At 44.8% G+C, this 24,102-nt stretch overlaps 1 protein-coding gene across 1 annotated transcript in view; it reads left to right on the top strand.

Annotated features, from left to right (window-relative positions):
• dhx16 (DEAH (Asp-Glu-Ala-His) box polypeptide 16) overlaps positions 1 to 24,102 on the top strand; it is a 78,943-nt gene that overhangs the window by 6,303 nt on the left and 48,538 nt on the right. The window contains exons 6-11 of the mRNA XM_084336079.1: positions 325 to 579; positions 1,139 to 1,372; positions 5,418 to 5,612; positions 14,949 to 15,059; positions 15,149 to 15,264; positions 15,981 to 16,191. Of these exons, the coding sequence (XP_084192205.1) occupies positions 325 to 579; positions 1,139 to 1,372; positions 5,418 to 5,612; positions 14,949 to 15,059; positions 15,149 to 15,264; positions 15,981 to 16,191 (1,122 nt within the window). The remainder of the gene's footprint in view (positions 1 to 324; positions 580 to 1,138; positions 1,373 to 5,417; positions 5,613 to 14,948; positions 15,060 to 15,148; positions 15,265 to 15,980; positions 16,192 to 24,102) is intronic.

Here is a 24,102-nt window from a genome sequence, read left to right as displayed (position 1 = left end):
TAGAATTGTGTTTGCCACATTATTGTCCATCTACATGTGTATACAGTCATGCAGGAGGATCTCTTTAAATGTTAGTGTTTATTAAAAACATACTGGTGGATATTATTGTGATGCAAGAGATATGTATACATTTCCAGGACATAACTCATTCAGCATGGGGAGAGAAAGAAAATCAATCGACTAAAAATAGGTTTTAAAACACTTATCAGTCAACTAACAGACTTGGCTATATTCCTAATGCCCCTCTCATACAAACCACTCACTATATTATCAACATAACCATACAGTCCCCTATGCATCTCCTCTGTCCCTCGCCTCAATTAGCTGCCAGAGCTGAGGAAGCGCTCGCGCTGGGACTACCTGCACAAGAGGGAGGCGGAGAAGCTGGAGGACCTGGAGGCGGAGATCGCCGACGAGGAGTACCTCTTCTCCAGAGACGAGATGACTGAGAGGGAGAGGAAGGAACTGGAATACAAATGCACCCTCCGTGACCTGGCTAAGGATTACAAAACAGCCGGGGCCAAGGAGAGGGATGAGAGGAAGAACAGATACTACATGCCTGAGGAGAAGAGGAGCAAGGTAGGGCACGGTTGTCACAAACTAGGGGGCATGAAGGCACCGCCACCAAGTAGGTCTGTATCCCCCTCCCTCCCTGACTGCTTAGTCAATTATATAGGACTTGAATATGAATTTTCAGAGATATGCTTCAAGCCCCGCATTGACCCTTAGACTAACATAGCTAACAATGTCTGCCTCAAATAGGATTTAAAAAACCAAAACACTGCTGTTTTGGAGTGAACTCATGGTGGACTAATTGGATTCTCAGTTTGTGACAGATCTGATAAACCCTAAACCCTTTATGCCTTTGACCAGCCAAATGTTCAGTTCTGGCATTTGTACGAGCTTCAATCAGTCAATTCTGTTCTAAAAACTAATTGAAACTGTGTGGTGCATTTATTATAAATCCACTTGGCCGACTGTGGCCAGTTGATAAAAAGTTTAGTGTCATGCCCTACATTGCTTCATCTCCATCTCTATGTTATAGTTTCTCTTTGTTATTGTTATCTTTCTCATCATTTCTTCCTCCCTCCGCCCCTTCTCTCGCCCCCCCCCCCCCCCCCACACACTCTCATCCCAGGAGGTGCCTCAGAGGGAGCTGGAGCTGGAGGAGATGCAGATGGAAATGGGAGGAGAGCAGGGCCGCTGGGAGGAGGAGAGGCTGAAGACTGCGTCCCTCAGCTTCGGGGCCAAGAGGGAGCGGGAGAGAGGGTTGAAGGAGGAGAGTGAGAGGTACCAGCTCGTCCTGGAGGAGGACGAGATGATCAACTTTGTCAGCAACGCCTACACTATGAAGGGTACCTTGTCGGAGAAGGTGGGTATTAAGCCGCCTCCCTTGGTTGTTGACATTGTCGTTTGAATCAGTGACAGTTTGTGCCGTGAATTACAGGTATGACGGATGTATTGAATGGGATCGAATTAAAAATCACGATGCATCAAGAATTGTTTTGATAATCAAATTGTAGTCCTAATTATCACATTCTAATTATGACATCCTTGGTCATTGCCATTACTACTATATTAAGTAGTGTAAGATTACTATGTAGCACTAATAACACTTAGTTCTTTAGATATAATTTTCAGTTTTGGAGTGAAATAATAGTTCAGATGGTCCAGATATTATCGTTTGATATTATGATAATATCAAAAATTTAGTTCATTATGGCATTATCTATGATAAGCAATCATTGCTGTTTTTGCACTGTATTCACTTGCTTTCTATCTTGAAAATGCATGCCAACTACTGAGGTAGTCTCAGGCATTAAATCGTTCCGTCTCCAGATGGATTTCCGTCAATTTAATTGGGAGTTCCGTCAATTTGATTCGCAGTCTGACGGAATTGGCTACCTGGTATAATATGATTTGTAGATGCATACAGATTGAAACAAAATTGAGGCAATCAGAGGTGTCAAATATCATGAAAAAGGGCATTTTATTTCTATCGCGGCGCGGTCATTGGCGAGCTGCGGAGCAACAATGGCAGGACTCAGCGACTCGAGAGACAGGATTACGCTGCTCGCTCCGCGGTTGCAGCTGGAGGCTATTCGGCGAGTGACATTTGCGAGGTCTGAGAGGTCTGTCCGCCACATGGCAGGGTAACAAAATAGTAATGTAAAATAATTAAAACTGCGGTGTGTTTTGGTTTTACGACAGTCTCCTTTTTTGCAGCCTCGCGCGTCAACTCTCCTTGTTTACCGACGTCACATCCACTACCTGCTTGCACTGTAAGGGCCCGCGTCCACCTGGCGCATATTTCTAGCTGAAACATGCTGGCAGTGCGCCCGGTAGAATGGGGCGGGGCGCATGCGGTGAGAAAAAGTTCAGAACGTTTCAACTCTCTAGGCTGTATGCGGCCGCATAGAAAAGCTGAAAGGCGGTGGAAAAAAAAAAGCCGACCGCAGCGCACTTCCTGTAGGCGGCCGCATACGCTCCCTCCCCATTGGAATACATTGAAAAAAGACGCGTGCAGTCATAAATGTGAGGCAGGTGGACGCGAGCCCTAACGCTGCTATACCAATTAGCTAACGTTAGCTTAATAGCGTCGGTTAAATGGAAGGAGTAAGCCGGCCACTAAAAAGAAAAACCACCGCGGTTTTCTCAGACGAAAAGGATGAGTGGCACCACCCAACAAAAGAAAGTTTCGAGAGGAATGGAAGTTTGAAGATAGCGGTGTTTCAAGAGACTGGCTAGGCTACTGGGGGCTGTACTGGTGAGTTAACTTGTTCCGTGTTCCGCAACTATGTCAAAAAGAAAAACAGAAACAACACATTTGTCATTGTCGTGTTACTTCACAGTACAAATGCGTGAGTCCCCTGTTGTGGTTGTGACGAGTATCCTTTATTAGCTTAACTCCATAGCAACATCACACAGGTGTATCTGTGTAGACAGTCTCCTCCCCATCGTATGTATATTTTTTTCACCCACCCACCCCCTCCTAATGTACAGTCTCCTCCCCATTATGTATATATTCTCTCCCCACCGTATGTATCTTTTTTTCACCCACCCACCCCCTCCTAATGTACAGTCTCCTCCCCATCATATGTATATATTCTCTCCCCACCGTATGTATATTTCTCTCCCACCCACCCACCCCCTCCTAATGTACAGTCTCCCCCCCATCATGTGTATATACTCTGTCAGGATCTATGGGTAACATTACTGTATATTTGCATATCGTATATGTCACAAATGTAACATTACTATATACCTGTAGTCAGGGTGCGATCCACGAGGGGAGCCCGGTGAGCTATAGCTCCCCTAGATCAGACATCAGCTCCCCTGGGGGTCTCTAAAGCTCCCCTGGGAGCTGTATCATCATCGTGTATAATAATAAACGTATGCTATTTTGGATGTATGATTAATGATTTGCGTGTAGTGGCTACTTACTGGGACATAATTCACGGCATTCTAGCCTTTTGTGGTGGTTACTACATCTCCCATGACCCTTAGCGGGGGATGACGTAGTTAAAGAGAGACAGTGTTTGTGCGACAGTAGAGTGCGTAATAAACTAGCGTTTTTGCATCGGAACACGACTCCGTCTACGCTATCATTACTGCATTCCTACATTTGTGACCCTTGGACGTATTTCGGAGATTATATCGAACATGTCAACTGAACAACAGAACGCAGATCGCAGAACTTTGAACGCAGTTTCACTCAAGCTGCGCAGAGTGCCAACGCTTGGTTCGCGCAAGCCGAAGCCCAATTCGCTCTCAGGAATATTACCGCGGATGCCACCAAGTACTACTACGTGGTAGCAGCCCTTACGAATTCAACGGCAGCGAGAGTGGTGAGTTTGCTGGAAAACCCACCTACACATGACAAATATGTGACTATAAAAACACGCGCTGAGTTTTTTTCTCGCTGAGAGGCGCGCCGCGCACCCCCCCCCCCCCCCCCCCCCCCCCCCCGACGCGGCTCACCCAAAGATTATGCTATGGATCGCACACTGCCTGTAGTATGTCATGTATGTCCCTATGCCATAAATGTCATGTATGTTGTGTATGTCATAAATGTCACTATGAATTGAAAATGGGGGACCCTGATGTAAACAAGACAAACGTCTTTCTCTGGTCTGCATCCCCTTAACAATTGTGTGTATTGCTACTGGATTTACCAGATCCAGAGTGAATGAATGAATGAAAACTTTATTTAATACACGAGACCCTCTTCTTGGGACCAAGTAAGGTTTCCGCATTTATGACATACACAACATACATGACATCATGACATTTATGACATAGGGACATGCATGACTTACAGGTATATAGAACTGTTACATTTGTCACATATACGATATGCAAATATACAGTACTGTTACCCAGAGATCCTAACAGTAAATATATACATATGATGAGGAGCAGACTGTACATTAGGAGGGGGTGGGTGGGTGGTAAAAAATATATACAAACGGTGGGGAGGAGACTGTCCATTGTTGTTGGGGCATAATTGCGAAATGTGTTTAGTCCCTTGTTTGTATGATAACAAGCCGTTTAGTTCATGGTTCAAAGTAATGGGAAAAGGGTGCTAGCTCGCCATCAATCAGAAGCTAGCCACAAGACTTGCATTCACGCTCTCCAGCACACAGCCTCCCTGCCTGGCACAACAACCACAACAGTAGGGTCTATAGTCACAGTCAGGACAGTAGGCTCTACAAGTAGGCTCCCTTAAAACGCTAACGCTATTAAAAAAAAATAATACAGTGGAGGTTAAAATAAGAATATGACTTGGCCTGAAAAAAATTCAGTCAGGAGAATCTTTTTAGCTTTAATCCCTGTAGTCTTCTATTCATTCCGAACAAACTGCTGTTGCTGCTGGTGACGTAAACCGGTGGCAGATGATTCTACCGAGAATGTCGTCACCAGCCAAGAATGGCAAATGTAAAAATATTTATGAGTTGGGTATATGTAGAATCACTACTGTGTTTATATCAATTCATGATAATATCAATTCATGATAGAGTGTGTCAAAGTAGACATTTAATAATGTCTAATAAAAATGTGCAGTGTGAGACGATATGAGTAACTCATGATATTATACTGATATTTGCCCCTCGATAGCCATAATATGATAAACTATATCTGCAATAATATATATATTGCTAAAGATTTAATCTATGATACATCACGATATCTGGAACCGAAGAATACAATTATGGAATTACTGAATTGACATGAAAGCTTATTTGATTATTTTGTGTGTACAACAAATTGCATAGTGTATTATTTTTTAAATAGATGATATGTGATGTATCGATTTTTCCCTCCTTCCCTATTTATATTACACAGTCATATCCAGATGGTGGTATATTACGGTAATGGTTAAAGCAGAATGAAAAGGTCTGGGTGTCTGTATCCAGGAGGATGAGGGGGACCCGGCTCTGTCCCAGGCAGAGTTGAAGAAGCAGTCCATCCAGGAAGTGAGATGCCTCCTGCCCATCTTCCCGTACAGGCAGGATCTACTCACTGCCATCCAGCAGCACCAGATCCTGATCATCGAGGGTGAGACGGGCTCCGGGAAAACCACCCAGATCCCACAGTACCTCATGGAGGATGTAAGTTTGTAGGCTTGACCCTCAAAGATCCAACAGTACCTCATGGAGGATGTAAGTTTGTAGGCTTCACCCTTAATGATATAATATATATATAGGATAGGAATGGGCGTGAGTAATCTATTACTCAAGTACTCGCCGTTTCAACTGAATTCAAGTGGTTTTTGAGGGTGCTCAATAATTGTTTTATTTTTATCACAAAGTGCTTGTGTGTGCCACTGAAACAGAAATCTCGCTCTGAAATCCCGCAAGGCGTGAGTTGTTGCAGGAAGACAACATTATCAGATGTAGAGCCAGAGAGTGTAGCGTACCGCGAAAACGTTGATGTGTTGAAAGTAGGGATGCACCTATACGACTTTTTCAGTCCCGATACGATACCTGGGCTCCTATACCTGGGCTTTGGGTATCGGCCGATACTGAGTACCGATCCGATACCCATTGTTCAATTAATAAACTGTATGTCTCACTGTGTGGAAAAGACTGGGATCATTCTTTTGTGCAAGGCAACATCAGGCTTGACTTAAAACATTACTTTCCTAACTTAGTGAAACAAAATGTAACAAATTAACACATGGATATAAATGTACTGAATTGTTATTTCTTATTTTATTTCTTATTATATATATATATATAAAAATCCTATATGTATATATATTTTAGCCGATACCCGATCCATACATTTTAGTCATATCGGGGCCGATATCAATATCGGATCGGTGCATCCCTAGTTGAAAGCTAGCTTAGCGTTATCTGAAAGATAAAAACCGGTTTGTTTGCATTTCCAAATTGTGCCAACAACATGTGACCCGCTTTGCGTAGGGTTGATAGACTCATAGACCATGAGCAGAGAGACCTGTTGCAGACAGAATGGAGGTAATGTAATTATTACAAATGGTAACTGACTGACGATACGCATTAACAGGTTCAGCGCCAGAGGTCGCTATAGGCGTTGGGCCGTTGTGTGCCAGCGCTCTGTTCAATGGGGATATATTCCGGTGTTTGCAGTGCTAAACCTATATTAAATATTATAGCTATGGATCTAATAACGTCGATTGTCAGTGAGTTTCTTTCGGTCAACATGCAAAAAAAACAGATAATTCTTTCATCCATACATTTCCGTTTTATACCGTGGTGAATATGAGTATAGTAGTGATCCTGTGTAATCCCAGGAAACTCCGGCAAACAGCGCTTTACTGCATTTCATTATAAATCGTGCCATTTCTCGCCTTGATCAAGAATCATTCTGAAATCAACGCTAGATTATCGGTATTATGTTTCATCATCGATGCACGAAAGGGTGGGGGGGAGGTTGTTTTCCATGCTTCGACCGCCATTACCGTACATTACAGACACACGCTGCGATCGCGCGGGGGGAAATATCGGATCAACGCAAGATTGATAACATATAGTCCTTACCTTGTATATGATGTACTGCAAAAAGAAGAATCCAATTATCTGATCGCCATTCCAAATTCTGATCGCGATCGTGTGTCCAACGTTATCCACCAACGCATGAACCGGCAGTGCTCGAGTGTCCCCAATCCATGTGTTATAAACGTTACTCATGCACGAGAAGGAAAACCTGGACCGGACTTCTTAGATCGACGTACAGCCCAAGCCAGAGGGTTTCCAATGATGTGCAATACCGGCCGCAAGGCGTTAGGTGGCGGTATTGGCCGTTTGTGATCACAGAGCCATTCCCAATGATAACATCAGGCTGGATGGATGAATTATGAATGGATATAGCGAATAAAAGAAATAACGATTAAAACCCGGCTTTTCTCGGGTTTGGCGCCCAGCGCATGGCGAGTTAACCCGGGATATCTCGGGTCTGGTGTCCAATGTGTTAAGCATCAGGTATATTGCTGTACATTGTTATGTCCGTGGAGTGAGACTTAAATCAAATCGGTTGTGTATGTGTGAGACTCCGCACAATATCTCGTTATTGTAATTAATTTTAGCACATGGTGCGACAATAACTTTCTCCACTTTAACATCTCAAAAACAAAAGAACTGCTCATTAGCCCCAAAACTCTGGAGAAGGTAGAGGTGGTGGAGTCCTTCAGATACCTTGGCATTACACTGGACAATAACCTCGGCTTCAGTCAGCATACCATGGACATTTAAAGACGTTGTCAACAGAGACTCACTGCCATCCATAAGCTAAGACACCGGTCCAACCCCATCTTCTCCTGTACCGTACCGTTATTGAGCCAGTTTTTCTGTATGGTGCCAATGCCATCTATTTTGTCCATATGGTAAGTCACCAATAAGAATAAACTCTTGAAGAGAACTAATTTAGCCAGCAAACTCATTGGTTTCCCACTACAACTTTTCTGATTGTGTCACCTCATCCGTGATCCGCAAAGCACTCATAATCACACATGACCCAAACCACCCACTCTACCGGCACTACCCCCCCCTTCCTTCTGGCTATATAGACTACCCATGTCCAGAAAGGCCTTCCTTCTGGCTGTAGGTATAAGTGCAGAAAGGCTTGTTTTAGCAAGAGCTTTGTTCCCACAGCCATACAAGCTTTAAATAAGAAACCTCTTAAGTTACATGCAATCCGTTCTGTGGTATATAGAGGGTCAATCCATGTCTTTGTCTCTGCTGTGTGACCCCTGTAACGTACGGTTATGTATATAACCATAGTTATGAGTATAGTGACGCTCAATCCAGTATTGAACTGAAATAAATTACATAATACCATCATCTGTCTGGCCACACCCCCATCCGCTACCTACATAAGCGGGGGGGGGGTGGCCATACCATCAGCTCCTTCCCAATCTTTCACCACAAGGCAAGATCAAGGGGTCCTCAGTGAGTCCTGACGCTGAGCGTCACTATACTCGTATAACTATGGTTATATACATAACCGTACGTTATATATCGTATAGCTCTGCTCAGCGTCATAGTGCAACACGAGCTGAGCAGAGCTGAAGCTCGACAAATGTACCCGCTGAGGCCCCCCACAATCATCAGAACCGGGGACGACCCGAGCCCCCCGAACCCCCCTAGCGGAGGACGGGGGCGTCGGGTCCGACTGCGCGAAGAGGAGACTTCAGCAACTCAACGCACAGGGTGAGCAGACGTGGGGCGTACCCACGACTACACAAACGCACAACCCGCATGCCACTAGGGAACGAACGGAAAGGAACAAACCCCCATTACCACCCCTAATATCACGGGGTAAAGAGAAAAAACAACCCCATGGCAAGGCCCTAGCAGCGGAGCGCGAAGGAGGACCCCGACCCAGAAGGGACTGGACCCCCCCCGGAAAAAGGGGGCCTGGAGAGGCCAATGACGCCACAGCATCGAGACCTCACCAGGCGGTCACTAGTGACACCGCCCCCCACATCGCCAGCGTATTCGGACAGGGCCCATCCAAGAGCAGGCCCTTCCCCCCTATAGCACGCCGCCTAGCTCACTGATCCTGGTATACTCAGACAGTCACCCATCCAAGTACAACCCAGGCCTGAACCTATACCGCTTCCGAAATCGAACGAGATCGGGCGTGTTCAGGTTGACATGGCTGTAAGCTCGAAGCACTCAAGAGGCTACACCCACAGCGGGAGCAGGCAGCGCGCCGGGGAGACGACCCCCAGAAGAGGTCGATCCCTCAATCCAGGCAACAGGCATTCGACCTGAGCCTGGAGCACTGCGGACTAGACAAGCGCCAAAGGGGTCTGCTGAAACAGCACCCCGGCGGAAGGGGCGTATGCTGGCATTGTTGTGCACCATGTCACAGCCTCCACAAAAACCCCCCTGACTCTCTAGAGGGGTCGAGGCAGAGAAGGCTGACACGATTGGCAGACGTCATGAAACGTGCGGGGGCACACTCAAACGGCCTAACCAGAGAGTTTACTCCGCTCCAACACACCAGGGAACCAACCACCCCCTTGGTTCAAACATGAGGTGGTTGTTCCTATAACCCCTCAAGAAAAAACTCAAACACAACTGGGGGTATACACTGGCTATACCGCAGTACAAGTGTTTCAGTTTTCAAAAAGGGGTTATCCCAGGCCTACGGGTCGACGAAACAATGGCGGACCGGGACGTAGACAGGGATGCCAGAGGAGTTCCATAAGAACCACCTCAACAGCGCCCTCCCAGCCCTGCCTAAGCAGGAGAAGAGAGGGGCGAAAAATAATGGAGAAGGACCAGGCTCCCTTAGCGCAGCGCAAGGTACAACACAACATGGACCAAGCAACAGTGAGGGGTAACACGTAGTAACACAACCACGAACATCTCCATAACGTCAAACCCTGCAACACCCGGGCCGACCCGGCATTTTCCCCCCCGAAAAAAGCACAAGTCCCTCAGGGTACCAGAACAGCAGATCTGCTTCCCGGCGGACAACGGGTTAACTGACCTGGACTGGCGTGACCAGAATCAGTCCCGTGCCCTAATCACGCCGACATCCCCAACACTAGGAGGGGGGTAGGTACGCGTGTCGATCCAAAACATTATAGAGGGCGCCACCCAGACGGTCCCTTTCGTACCGCGCTCGGTGGCCCACCCCAAGGGCGTGAGACCCCTCTACCTATGCTTTGATCTATTCCATTAACATCCCCTAGATATGAACGAGAATTCGTCGAGACAAACCTAGTAAACTGGCGCTCGGAAGAGACAAACTCCATCCCAGTTGCCCCATAAAAACGCTGTTTTAATGATGAGCAACCAAGGCGCGCAAGCCCATGCGTGATCCCTATCAGAAGTACCCAGGGCCAGCACTATGTACATGTAGAGACCCAAAACACATCAATGGATAGTCTAACAAGACACCAGATACCGTTCCTCCAAGCCGCCTGGGAGAACGACAAGAAGCCGCTTTTTTTATTTTTTTTCTACAGAAAAGAAAAAAATACAGACATGGGTCCCATGCGACGTGGCTGAGGGAAAACAACACCCCGTCAACCATACTTCATAAGAGGGGACGGGGAGCGACGTACCCCTATGACGGGGGGAAACCCATGACTCAACAGACCTTTAAGGCGAGGAGTCAGGGAAACCCTAAACAATACCCTGTCAACCTGCTCCATAAAGGAGAGGATGGGGAACCCCCAGAGAGACTTCCCACGTGAGCAATAGATTGAAAAGACATATTGCAATATTGAGCTATGTAACAATTGGATTAGGACTCTCCGAGGAGGAGGCTCTGAAACTCTGAGGAGGCTCCCTCACTGAGAGGGAGACTCTACCGAGGAGGCTCTGAACTCACAGAGGAGAAGACTATGAAACACCCTGAGGAGGAGGCTCTGACCCAATACACACACTACCAGTAGGGAGCAGAGCAGAAGAACAAACGTCTCTACTGCGTTGCGTTGCATCACCCACCAAGCTCAATACACATACAACAGAGCAGAACTTCTTTTTAAGTTCTACTCACCTTGACAATCTGAGGAGGAGGCTCTGAAACTCTGAGGAGGCTCCCTCACTGGGAGGGAGGGTCTGAACTCGCAGGAGGTTCTGAAACTCCCTGAGGAGGAGGCTCTGAACTCCCTGAGGAGGAGGCTCTGAAACTCCCTGTAACAGAGGTCCATAACATGGAGCCTGAATAACCCACGGAAGTCTTACCAATAGAAACGCGCCCAGTGACGTACTCTATGGCGGGGGAATTTCCGTGGTCCACCGCCCTACCCTGTAACGCACTGATCCAGCAACGTGACAGGAAGCCCGAAGGACAGGGGGTTTTAACCCCTGACCAATCACAAAAAGGGGAGGAAGGTTTTACCAGTTCACCCCTTTATGACCCCTCACCCCTGATATGATGTAATGACAAAGTAGAGCCATGGCACCAGTCATAGCATGCTACCTGAAGCGTTTAACAGCTTCACATAGACTCATGTGCGAAACCTGCCATCTGAATTTTACAAAGAAAAACACCGACCCAGAGAGGGCCCCTTTAAGAGCCCCGGTACCAGAGCTTACACATGTGACTTCTGTAGGCCAACACCTAACCCAGTTGTGGATCTTAACGACTCCATCACAACAAAAAAGGCAAAAGTACACTCTCACTACCGTAAGAGGAACGCCGTTTTTCATAACGAGAGAAGACACAAGTCCTCGATTACGTACTGGCCACATGATAGCGACCAAAACAATCTTTTCCCTAGGAAAAAATCGTTTTCTCAAGCAGGAGCACAACCCCAGCAGAAGCTGAGGGATTACACCGTATACCCACAAACATAGTGAAAACAATATATTGTAAACAAAACATGTTTGAGAGGAGGGGGGGAAGCCCCAGGGAACCGGGGGGAATCACCTCCCACCTTACCCTTGATACGACTAGGTTGAACAGGTACCCCTGTTAATATGTGAACACTCTACCTGTTTATTGTCATCACAGGCTGAGAGGACGACTCACCCCTCGATCATATGTCACTAAGCATAGCTTTGCAGGGTTATTAACCCAACTAGTTGTGAGCTCAACCACGTTAACTAACGTTACATGAACACACAAGTTCTCATCACACCCAAACCAGTTCATTTTTACTCACGTAAAAAACAACGCCGATTTTCTAGGTAGAGAGAACTATACCAGCGACAAGACAATTCATACACAACACATGTCGTATCCCCAATGTAGTGAAGCAACATACGTTTTGGAAAAAAACATCGTTATTACAAAACATTTAGAAGGGAAGGAAGGAAGAGGCATTAAGTGTCCAGAAGGACTCTTACCTACACCATGAGCGCAGGCTGAGAGGACTGCAACCACTGGTCTCTCCATGTTGACGAAAGTCCTCGCTGGCGGGGCAACACGGTGTAGGGCCGACTAACATCCTCTGTCAAAGATGACGTCGTAGTCAGAGTGTTATGGCCTGTTATCCTCACGGCTAATGTTCAACGGTGTAGCATAAGCTAACAGCCAACCCAGGCCGACTGGTAGCAACAAGTTAACGTTCCTGGCCTAGTGAACATAACGAGCCAGTGCCGCAGCTAACAGCTAACTGGCTAACAGTTGGCTCACCCAGCTAGCACGCAAGCTAAGCAGCTACCACCGAAACTGCACACAAGAACACAATAAGCCAACACTTCAGACAGCCGCCGTCTGACTCACCTCCTCATCCTAAGAGAGAAGAGAAAAAGAAATCAACACAGTTTCCAGAACGATGATTGACAGATATACAGCGGTGTCGGTACAATTCCTTCATAGGCTGCAGCCGACTTGAGCGTGGACAGCCCCCTGCTGTTCACCCTGTACATGCTCCCCCTCGGCCGCATCATCGGCCGGCACGGTGTGTCTTTCCACTGCTACGCTGATGACACCCAGTTATATATCCGGATCACACCATCATCACCTTCATCACCCCCCACACTGACCACTTGCCTGGAGTAGACTAAGGCGTGGATGAACCACAGGTTTCTCCAGGTCAACAGTTCCAAAACACAAGCCATGCTGATCGGTACCCCACACCAGGTCCGGTCAACCACCATCACCACCATCTCCTTCTCCGGTCAGGACATTCCCCTTTCCACCCTTGTCACCAACTTGGGCGTGAAAATGGACCCCCACCTCACATATGATACACACATCAAACACCTCTGCAAGACCTCTTTCTTTCACTTCCGTAACATCACTAAACTCCGCCCCTCACTCACCCTGGCAGATTCGGAGAAACTCGTCCACGCTTTTGTTTCCTCCAGGCTGGACTATTGCAATGCACTCCTCATCGGGATTCCTAGCAAAAGCATTAAAAAACTGCAAACCATCCAGAATGTCGCTGCTAGGATCCTGATGAGGGTGCACAAATATGATCACATCACCCCCACCCTCAGATCCCTTCACTGGCTCCCCGTGGAACACAGAATTGAGTACAAGGTGTCCCTCCTCACTCACCAGTGCGTACACGGTGGTGCCCCTGCCTATCTCAAGGAACTCCTCACCCCCCAGTCCTCCACACGTTCCCTCCGCTCCGGCACAGCCTACCTCCTCAAAGCCCCCAGGACTAAACTGCACTCCATGGGTGATCGCGCCTTCTGCTCCGCCGCACCCAGACTTTGGAATGCTCTCCCCATCCACCTGAGAGCACCACAATCCGTCGAGGTTTTTAAAAGGGGCCTAAATTTTTTTCTTTTTAACAAGGCTTTTGCCTGAATTTTCTTTTACTTTTATTTTTTACTTCTATTCATTTTACTATTATTTTTATTTTATTTTACTCTTAGGTTCTTCCATTTCACTGGTTGTTAGTCTTTTTAATTGTTTTTATTCATTTTAAATTGTTTTATTCATTTAACTTTTGTCTTTATTCTCCTGTAGCACTCTGAGATTCTCACGAATGTAGAGCGCGGTACAAATTTAATCCATTATAAGCACCAAACCCACTTTTCCTCGTGAGGGTAACTTTCAACTTGAAAGATGGGGCCTTCACATGACAGAGAAGAATCCCCTCGTCCAAAAGATCCCGGGTCACAGATCTTGGTCAGTCACGGCCCACTAGATTGACTACCGTGGGCTTCAAACCAGGACCCTCCCTCTGCCGTCTAAGAGGCAGAAAAAAGGATACTAGTCTGGGACCGGCCTTCGTAAATTGTGCAGCTAACCCCCCATAGCAACACAACTGGCGCTCGCATAGCAAAATCATCACTCACCCAGAGGTAGCCAGCTTCTCACAACAGCCGACGCCTCCTGCACAGTCCAGCTGCAGAACCGAAGGTAATACCTGTCCACCTGCAGTCTTGGAGGACTGCAGGTGGGGGGAGCCCCTAATACGAAAAAAACGGTGGAGGTCAGAATGATCATCAGCTTCCAGACACCCCAGTGACGAAGACATTATCGCCGTATTTTCTCAAAAATAGTGAGAGAGAAAACAAAGATATGTCAACGTAGCTCCTTGATCTTCTACTTTCTTCAAAAAATCCATCAAACTTAAAGTGTGGTACTTGCAGGCACTCAACGTGGTGAAAATTGAAGAAGGAGCTGATGGTATGGCCACCCCCCCCCCGCTTATGTAGGTAGCGGATGGGGGTGTGGCCAGACAGATGATGGTATTAAAGGTACATGTGAGAATTTATTTCAGTTCAATACTGGATATGAAGAGTATTGCACTATGACGCTGAGCAGAGCTATACGATATATAACTAAGTGTTCCTGTAGTGTAGATCCTGCATCTTTTATAATTCTGTGTCTTGTTTGTGGAAAATTATTTCCTCCTCGAGGACGAATAAACTAGCTTTCTTTTTTCCCGTTAGTTTCAAAAAGCTATTTCAGGAAATTGAGCCTCGTCTCTGAAACCTAATACAACCGCATTGTCTTGTGGCTCTTTGCAGACTAAGCTCATGGTTGATCAAAGGGTCCTTAACTCATTGTTTCTTTTATCGTCCATGTCTCAGGGTTACACTAAAAAAGGCATGAAGATTGGCTGCACCCAGCCCCGTAGGGTGGCGGCCATGTCTGTGTCCGCCCGAGTCGCACAGGAAGTGGGCATCAAGCTTGGGAATGAGGTGAGTCTCTTTCTTTCTCATGTTTAGATTAAACCGATAGGTTTCATTGAGTTTTGGACACAGCAGTGATTGTGTGGTTTGTTTGCCAGGTGGGCTACAGCATTCGTTTTGAGGACTGCACCTCTGAGAGGACTGTGCTGAAGTACATGACAGACGGCATGCTGCTCAGAGAGTTCCTCACCGAGCCGGACCTCTCCAGCTACAGGTACCGGACCCACTCTCTGTCCGTGGTCGAAGTTCTGTAATTCTGTCATCTATAATAATAATTATAGTAAATAAATAATAGGGATGTCCGATATTATCGGCCTACCGATATTATCGGCCGATATCGGCATTAAAATGTGATTTTTTTTTGTACATTTCTATAACCTTTATTTACCCAGGCAAGCAAGTAAGAACAAATTCTGATTTTATTTATTGTCAAAAGTATGCATAATGTTGTGTTAATTCCACAACAAGAGATATGTAATGTTAATTACCTGAAACCCTGCATATATTGGTATCGGTTGATATCGGTATCGGAAATTAAGAGTTGGACAATATCGGTATATCGGTATCGGTAAAAAAGCCAATATCGAGCATCCCTAATAAATAATTCTTCTTTTAGAACTTCTGATTTGAGTTGCCCTGTTCAGAAAAGCAGTCCAGTTTAGTTCAGTGAGTATTGCACCAACAATGCCAGGATTAGAGGTTCCATTATCATTGGAACATACAGTATTAAAAAAGTATGCACTCATGGTACTGGAAGGCATTTTGGATAAAAGCCTAATGGTAATTATAATGAATAAGCATGTAGAGAATACATTACACCATAGTTCAACTCATCTCGAGTTGGGTCTCCTTGAATAATGATTTTATTGCAGCAAAACAAATGAAAAGCGGAACACATTCTCTATCCTCACCTCTCCCTCTCTTCTCCAGTGTGGTCATCATAGACGAGGCCCATGAGCGGACGCTCCACACAGACATCCTGTTTGGCCTGATCAAGGACATCGCCCGCTTCAGGCCGGACCTCAAGGTGCTGGTGGCCAGCGCTACCCTGGACACGCAGCGCTTCTCTTGCTTCTTCGACGACGCGCCCGTCTTCAGGATCCCAGGCAGGAGGTTCCCCGTCGACATCTTCTACACCAAGGTAGGCACCACCGACCTGCTGCGTGGTGGAAGAATCTCATGTACGTATGTAGATTCAAGATTCAAGATTGTTTATTGTCATATGCACAGTTAAACAGACAGTTTGCCATACAATGAAAATCTTACTTTGCTAGTCCACCCTTCACACAAAATCACACAATACTTAACACTTTGAGTGCCGGCCTCCGTGTCCTATTTACCTTGTTGAATGCCACCACCCACTTCAATGATAGAGCTCTCATATTTGCGAACGCATGAACTATATCTTAAATTATGGCTATGTGTCTAATATGGCCGTCGCTTATCAATGACTTGTTTGCAGTCAACATTGTCGAAACGGATTGTTTTTTAATCTGTTAATTTCGGTTTTATACCATTTTGAAAAACGCTAGCTTTTTTCAGAAAAAAATAAAGATTCTGTGATAATCGCCCTTTACTGGAATACACTGGAATACACAAAACACGTTGTAATTTTTCTGTCTATTTATGAATCGTTTTCAAATAAACGCTAGATTATCGATAGTATACGTGTACTTATGCACGCTATAGAAGCGGGCTGAAAAATCGATTATCTTATTTCCTGATCGCACACAGATACACACATATGACACACACTGATATATAGGTGAAAATACCTCTGATTATCCCAAGACTGGTAAAATAGATTCCTTACCTCAGATCAGATGTTCTCCTAAAAGATTATTCCAATTCCTGATCGCCATTCCAAATATCGATCGCGTTTATTGATCCAACGCTGGGTAGGCCTGCCGCGATAAGCAATAAATCAATTAATTGCCGCGATAATTTAAATTAATGCAATGATTTTGACGGGCGCGATTAATTGCTATTTGCTCGTTTGTTTTAATGAGGCGGAACCAGTACCCCTCGTCAGTCACTCTCCGTGTGGGGAGGCGGGCCGCTGGCTTTACTACAGAGCACAGCACGGGAGCTCCGTGGGGCAACGCCACATAGCTTAACTACATTTCTCAATAGTGTTGCTCCTTTTAACCAAGTAGCGTTATTTTTGTAGTGTAACGTTAGCTATTTTTAGACCCAAGTAGTTACTCGCTACTACCCGGAGAAACTGGACTGCTAAATAAAGATGAAAGATCATCGAGCGTTGATGCTCATTCAATGCTAACAACATTAGCTAACAAACGAAATACAACGTATAGCATAGCTACAACACAGAATAACGTTAATACAATTACATGCATCATTGTTTACAATGAACGGGTGGGGCTAGTCAAAGGACTGGACACGGGGACAAGTTAAACATGAATTAATTTATTATAGCAGGTAGTTTCGAGTCGTGCCTACGCACCACAGGGCTACTATTCTATTATATACGGATTTGACGCTTCCTCCTCATCGTTGATTGCCTGTAGTAGCTGCATCTAACGTTAGTAGCTAACGTTAAAACTAACCTAAAGTTAGTTGTTCACCAACAATCTCAACATTTGTTTTATCATTAGCTCAAAAACACAGAACCGGACGCGTGTATCCTTTCCGCAACGGAATTCGGTTTCCGGGTTCCTCTGATTGGCCGCGACCCCCACGTGACCCGCCCCCCTATCCACCGCTCTGCAGAGCGAGCGGCCGCGGCCTCGCTCGCTTCCTCAATTTATGCGCATGGAAGTATTGACTGAATGAATGAATGAATGAATGAATGAATGAATACTTTATTTAACAGATTGCAGAATGGGTACAATACAGTACGGCTCAATACACACAATTGTTAAGGGGATGCAGACCTGAGAAAGACGTTTGTCTTGTTTACATCAGGGTCCCCCATTTTCAATTCATATAGAACGACTACGCCGTAACATCATTAAAAAAAGATACCGTTAACTGGAATATGTTGTGCCTTTACACATATGTTGGATTATGTATTGGTTTGTCATGACAAACAAATAAAATATCGCATCGCTGGCTGTCTCTGGCTTGCTCCAGCGGACACCAGAGCTCAGCCCGCGGCGAGAATGTGCTGCCGCGAGCGGCATCGCTGAGCTCTGGCTCTGACTACATGCAGTCACTGAGTGTTGTTGTAGCCAGCGGGTAAATCGCGATTTTTTTTATTTGTTTGTCATGACAAACCAATTACATAATCCAACATATGTGTAAAGGCACAACATATTCCAGTTAACAGTATATTTTTGTAATGATTTGTTACGGCGTAGTCGTTCTATATGAATTGAAAATGGGGGACCCTGATGTAAACAAGACAAACGTCTTTGTCAGGTCTGCATCCCCTTAACAATTGTGTGTATTGAGCCGTACTGTATTGTACCCATTCTGCAATCTGTTAAATAAAGTTTTCATTCATTCATTCATTCAGTCAATACTTCCATGCGTATAAATTGAGGAAGCGAGCGAGTCCGCGGCCGCTCGCTCTGCCGCGCGCGGCAGCGGCAGAGCGGTGGATAGGGGGGCGGGTCACGTGGGGGTCGCGGCCAATCAGAGGAACCCGGAAACCGAATTCCGTTGCGGAAAGGATACACGCGAACCGGACGAGAGAAGTTGTCCGCTCATAGGTTCTGCTAGGATAATCACAACAATACTTCCGGTTTGGTCGGTGGGCTTCAAAATAAAAGTCTAAAACACCGGAAAAGACTGAGCGGTGGGCTTCAAAATAAAAGTCTAAAACACGGGAAAATACGTTTATTTTGTACTGCGTTTTCCTCCACGAGTACTCGAGTACATCATGTGATCAATCGATCTGGATTATTTTTGCCCATCCCTAGTTTATCCTGTGCTGAAGTCTCCATTCCAATAGAGATAGTATATATTTTGGTCTTTATTTGATTATTGTTTCACTGCCTTTTTATTTATTACGTTTCCAGTTTTTTCCTCACACTTTATTAACATTTTGTACATGGTACCGCGGCGCAAGGTACATTAATAATACATGTACATGTTAAAAGGATGACACAAAAAGCCAGACAGAGGGCTTGTTTCCAGTTTCAGTTTGTTTTATAATAAACAATCAAACTGAGCATTTTTTTATTTAGGATATTTAAAATGTCTTCCAATGTTAAATAAAAGTTTATTGCACTTTGAAACGGTGTCCTTGCATTATTATGCTATTATCATTATATTAGTGAATTTTTAAAAGAAAATTGAGAACTTTTGGGAAATACATTTCTCCAAAAAAAATCTCTAACCGGTCGCAATAATATCGCTTATCGCGATATTTTCGGGGGCAATTAATCGCCCAGCAAAATGTGTTATCGTGGCAGGCCTAACGCTGGGTACTGGAGACACACATTTTCCGCTCTTCTGGTGGTGGGCAATGACTTCGATCGTCTCCGGTTACTTGTCTGACAAGTAAAATGTGGAAGCAGGACTTTTTTTTCTCCATGCGTTTCATTCAATCCAATCCAAAGGGGTGCAGTACCATCCAGAGAGGCGATAGGGGGCAGTATTTTCCCTGTTCAAGTTCAGACAGATCCCCACTGGTAACGTGAGGCTAGATTGATGAAATATGAATGGCAATCGCTAATAAAAAAAATAACGATTAAAAAAAACGGCATATCTCGTTTCTGGCACTGAATGGTTGGCATGAAATAACGAATTATGCCGTGGCTGGCACTCAAAGTGTTAACTTAAACATATTTAAATACAAGCGAGTGCTAGAAAATAAGGTACAAATAGATAAATATATATATACAAGGCACAGTGAGTTACATTGCACGTTCCGTCTTTAGTGTCTTTAGTGATTAGGGATGGGTACCGAATTCTGTACTTTTAAAGGTACCTACCGAAACACGTTGGTACTACAGAGTATCGATTCACGTGAGATCCAACGGTGCCAATTTTCGGTTATTTATTTATTTAGTTTACAGCAAAAACGAAACCACACGTTAAGCGGTTCAGCTTGTGCAAACCAAGCATTGGCACTTTGTGTGCGTTTGTGTGTGTGTGCACGAGTGTGAGAGTGAAAGTGAGAGAGAGAGAGCGTGTGTGTGTGCGAGCAAGCGTGAGAGTAAGTTACTTTACTTACTAAGTGTAGTAAGATGACGGAGGCCCGCTAACATATGCTACAATAGATATATATAATAAACATAATTATGCGTTACACTGCCCCAGAGCCTTATAAAAAGATTCAAATGTATAGCAGTGCAGGCTCTGCACTGCCCCGGGTGAGAGACAACCAAACATGTCGTAGCAGGGTTAGAAATTAAAAAAAAATTTCAAGGGCTTTTTTTGCCCCCCTTAATTGATTTTCGGGGGCTTTTTTTGTATTTCGGGGGCACAACATTTTTATAATGAAAATTAACATAAAGATTATAAAACATTGTTGACACTTTTTTACAGTCTTCGTCCCTATGTTTGATAACGTAATGTTAATGTCTCCATATATAGGGCTCTATACGCTAACCTTTTTCCCAAGGAGCACATGTGCTCCTAAATAAAATGTTAATAAATAAAATCTAAATACAAATTTAGGAGCACACAAAGAAATTTAGGAGCACAGTGACAATTGTTCAAGTAACACACACACACACACACACACACACACACACACACACACACACACACACACACACACACACACGATGTGTGACATGGCTTGGTTTCATGTTTTGAGGTACCTTCAATTATCTGTAAATAATACATACATACTCTATCTAAATAGATTAAATATGATTGTCCCTGAGGGCAAGTTGTGTTGTTGTCTTGATATATCTACAAATAGCAGACGAATAGCCGGTTGCCTCTGGATCAATGAATGTCTAATATTGAATAATATTATTAGCTATTTTATTTTTAACATCCCTAATTCCAACAGTCAAGAGGCTTGTTTCAAATTGATACATGAAAAACCCCACACGCAACAACATCCACCTCAAACACAACAAAAGAACAGAGCATCTCATGAACTTATGTCATGGACTCTATGGACTATCAGCTGAACTCGCACCAATGCATAGGGAAATAGTCAGATATCCCAGAATTATTTCATAATACAAGTTTTGAATGGACGTTTTGGATTAAAATCATCCCGAAGACAGCACTGGAACGTTTGTGAGTATAGGCTCTGGCCAGATCTATCAATGAAATACGTTGCGCGCTCAGCGCTGTGGAATGAAGGAAATGCGCATCGGGATCGGATTTGGATGTTATTCTTTGAAGTTGTGTTACAAATGGAACGGGCTTTCCCCGCCGAACACAAGTTACTTAACGTTACACAGGTCGCGCTATGCAGATGCTTAGCTTGCTAACGTTAAGATAGCAGTGTACTTAATGTTACACTATGCATGCTTGATGAAAGCAGAGCTCTCTGTCTGTCTGCGTTCGCACGGTGCACCTCAAGTACCTGTAACACGCAGCGGGCCCCGCCTCCCTCCCTCCTTGCATTCCACCCAAAAACTGAATTTCAGTCCAGTTTCTGAACTATTAACAGCGGAGCTGTTTTGTAATCTTCACTCGTCTCGCACACTGCCAGTAAATGATTTTTCCGGTTCGCACACACACATATTATTAGGGGCAAATACGAGGGAAATGCGCGCACTGTAGAGCATATATATAATTAGTAAACTGTCAGGGGCTTTTCTTGCCCCCCTTAACTGATTTTCGAGGGCATTTGGTAAATTTTCGAGGGCATTTTTGCCCCAAGCCCCCGTTAATTTCGAACCCTGTGTCGTAGTGACCCGCCCAACTCTGCCTCTGATTCTCAGACTGTGGGTGGGGGAATGTGATTGGACCAAAGCAGAGTTCAGTTGACAGACAGTGGAGCAGTCGACATGCAGAGTGACAGAGACACTTCTCCTGCTTGCAGTTGAGGTTGCATGTTGGCGCTGTCTCGCAGATAATACATATGAAAAGAATTATTTGATATGTGTGTGACTGACTATATATGTTCTAAATAAATAATAATAACTTTATTTGTATAGCACCTTTCATACAGGGGATTGCAGTTCAAAGTGCTTTACATCAGTAAGATGTAAATAATAATAAAGTAATAATAATACATTATTTATTTATTAAATATTAAGTTTGGATTTTTTTGATTTAGAGACTAAAGTACCGAAAAAAGGTACCGTTGGGTACCGGTATCGATTCACAGGTACCGGTACCGCATCGGTTCAAATGTGAATGGTACCTATTCCTATTAGTGATTCATAGTTCGGGGGGGAAGGGTGACAGTGTGTTCACAGCAGTAATCGGGTCTCGTGTTGCTTATTGACAGCGGAAGAGTGCAAAAATGCTTCCGCATTCGTCACCGCACGCCAGTACGGTAATGCGCCTTTCCTTTCGCCCCGCTCAGACAAATGCATATGTACTTTGCAACACAAATGCAGCATTTCCGCGTACATTGCAACGAATCACTTGGAGTTTGAAAGTGATATCAGAAGAAACTACTCAACCTCGGCTGTCTTTAACTATGAGTGAACACAACGCATTGTAACGTTAACGCAGCTGTCAACTGTACTTTACGATGGAATATACATGTATATTATCGCGACGCGTCGTCACAGACTAAACAGTGTTGTGAACACAACACATTGTAACGTTAACGCAGCTGTCAACTGTACTTTACTATGGAATATACATGTATATTATCGCGACACGTCGTCACAGACTAAACAGTGTTGTGAACACAACACATTGTAACGTTAACGCAGCTGTCAACTGTACTTTACTATGGAATATACATGTATTGTTGTGTTCAGTCAGACAGTAGACAAGTAGAGGTTGAGTACTTTATTATCTAAACATGGTAAGTTAGAGTGTTGTGTTCACTCATAGTTAAATACAGTAGAGGTTGAGTACTTCATTATCTAAAGATGGTAAGTTAGAGTGTTGTGTTCACTCATAGTTAAATACAGTAGAGGTTGAGTACTTCATTATCTAAACATGGTAAGTTAGAGTGTTGTGTTCAGTCAGACAGTAGACAAGTGGAGGTTGAGTATTTTATTATCTAAACATGGTGAGTTAGAGTGTTGTGTTCATTCATAGTTAAAGACAGCCGAGGTTGAGTAGTTTCTTCTGATATCACTTTCAAACTCCAAGTGATTTAGATCCAAAAAAAAATCTAACAATACATGTATATTCCATAGTAAAGTACAGTTGACAGCTGCGTTAACGTTACAATGTGTTGTGTTCACAACACTGTTTAGTCTGTGACGACGCGTCGCGATAATATACATGTATATTCCATAGTAAAGTACAGTTGACAGCTGCGTTAACGTTACAATCCGTTGTGTTCACTCATAGTTAAAGACAGCCGAGGTTGAGTAGTTTCTTCTGATATCACTTTCAAACTCCAAGTGATTCGTTGCAATGTACGCGGAAATGCTGCGTTTGTGTTGCAATGTACATATGCATTTGTCTGAGCGGGGCGAAAGGAAAGGCGCATTACCGTACTGGCGTGCGGTGACGAATGCGGAAGCATTTTTGCACTCTTCCGCTGTCAATAAGCAACACGCAATCGGGTCAGTGTCTGCCGAGAAGGTGTGTGTGGGGGGGGGGGGGGGGGGCTAGAAACTGTTTGTCAGTCTCGTAGTTCTGGCTTTCAGACTCCTATATCGCCTGCCTTATGGCAGGAGGTTGAAGAGTCTGTGTTGGGGGTGTGTGCTGTCCTTAATTATATTGTGTGCTCTCCTGGTGGCCCTGGTAGAGTAAATGTCCTGTAGTGAGGGGAAGGCTGCTCCAGAGATGTACTGAGCAGTTTTAATCACTCGCTGGAGTGCCTTCCTCTCCTTAGCAGTGCAGTTTCCATACCAGACCGTGATTGAGCTGGTAAGGACACTCTCAACCGTACTTCTATAGAAGTTGCTGAGAATTTTGGGTGGCATGTCAAATTTTCTCAGCCTTCTTAGGACGTACAGTCGTCTGCAGGGCTTTCCCAAGGATTACAAGATGGTGCCGAGTTGCAACTAGGGAGTGGCCTGTGCGCCCCACCCCC

The sequence above is a fragment of the Notolepis coatsorum genome, assembly GCF_963971535.1.
Source record: "Notolepis coatsorum genome assembly, chromosome: 19".
NCBI classification, from domain to species: Eukaryota; Metazoa; Chordata; class Actinopteri; order Aulopiformes; family Paralepididae; genus Notolepis; species Notolepis coatsorum.
Note: the sequence above shows the minus strand (reverse complement) of the source record. Positions and strands in the feature narration are given on the sequence as shown.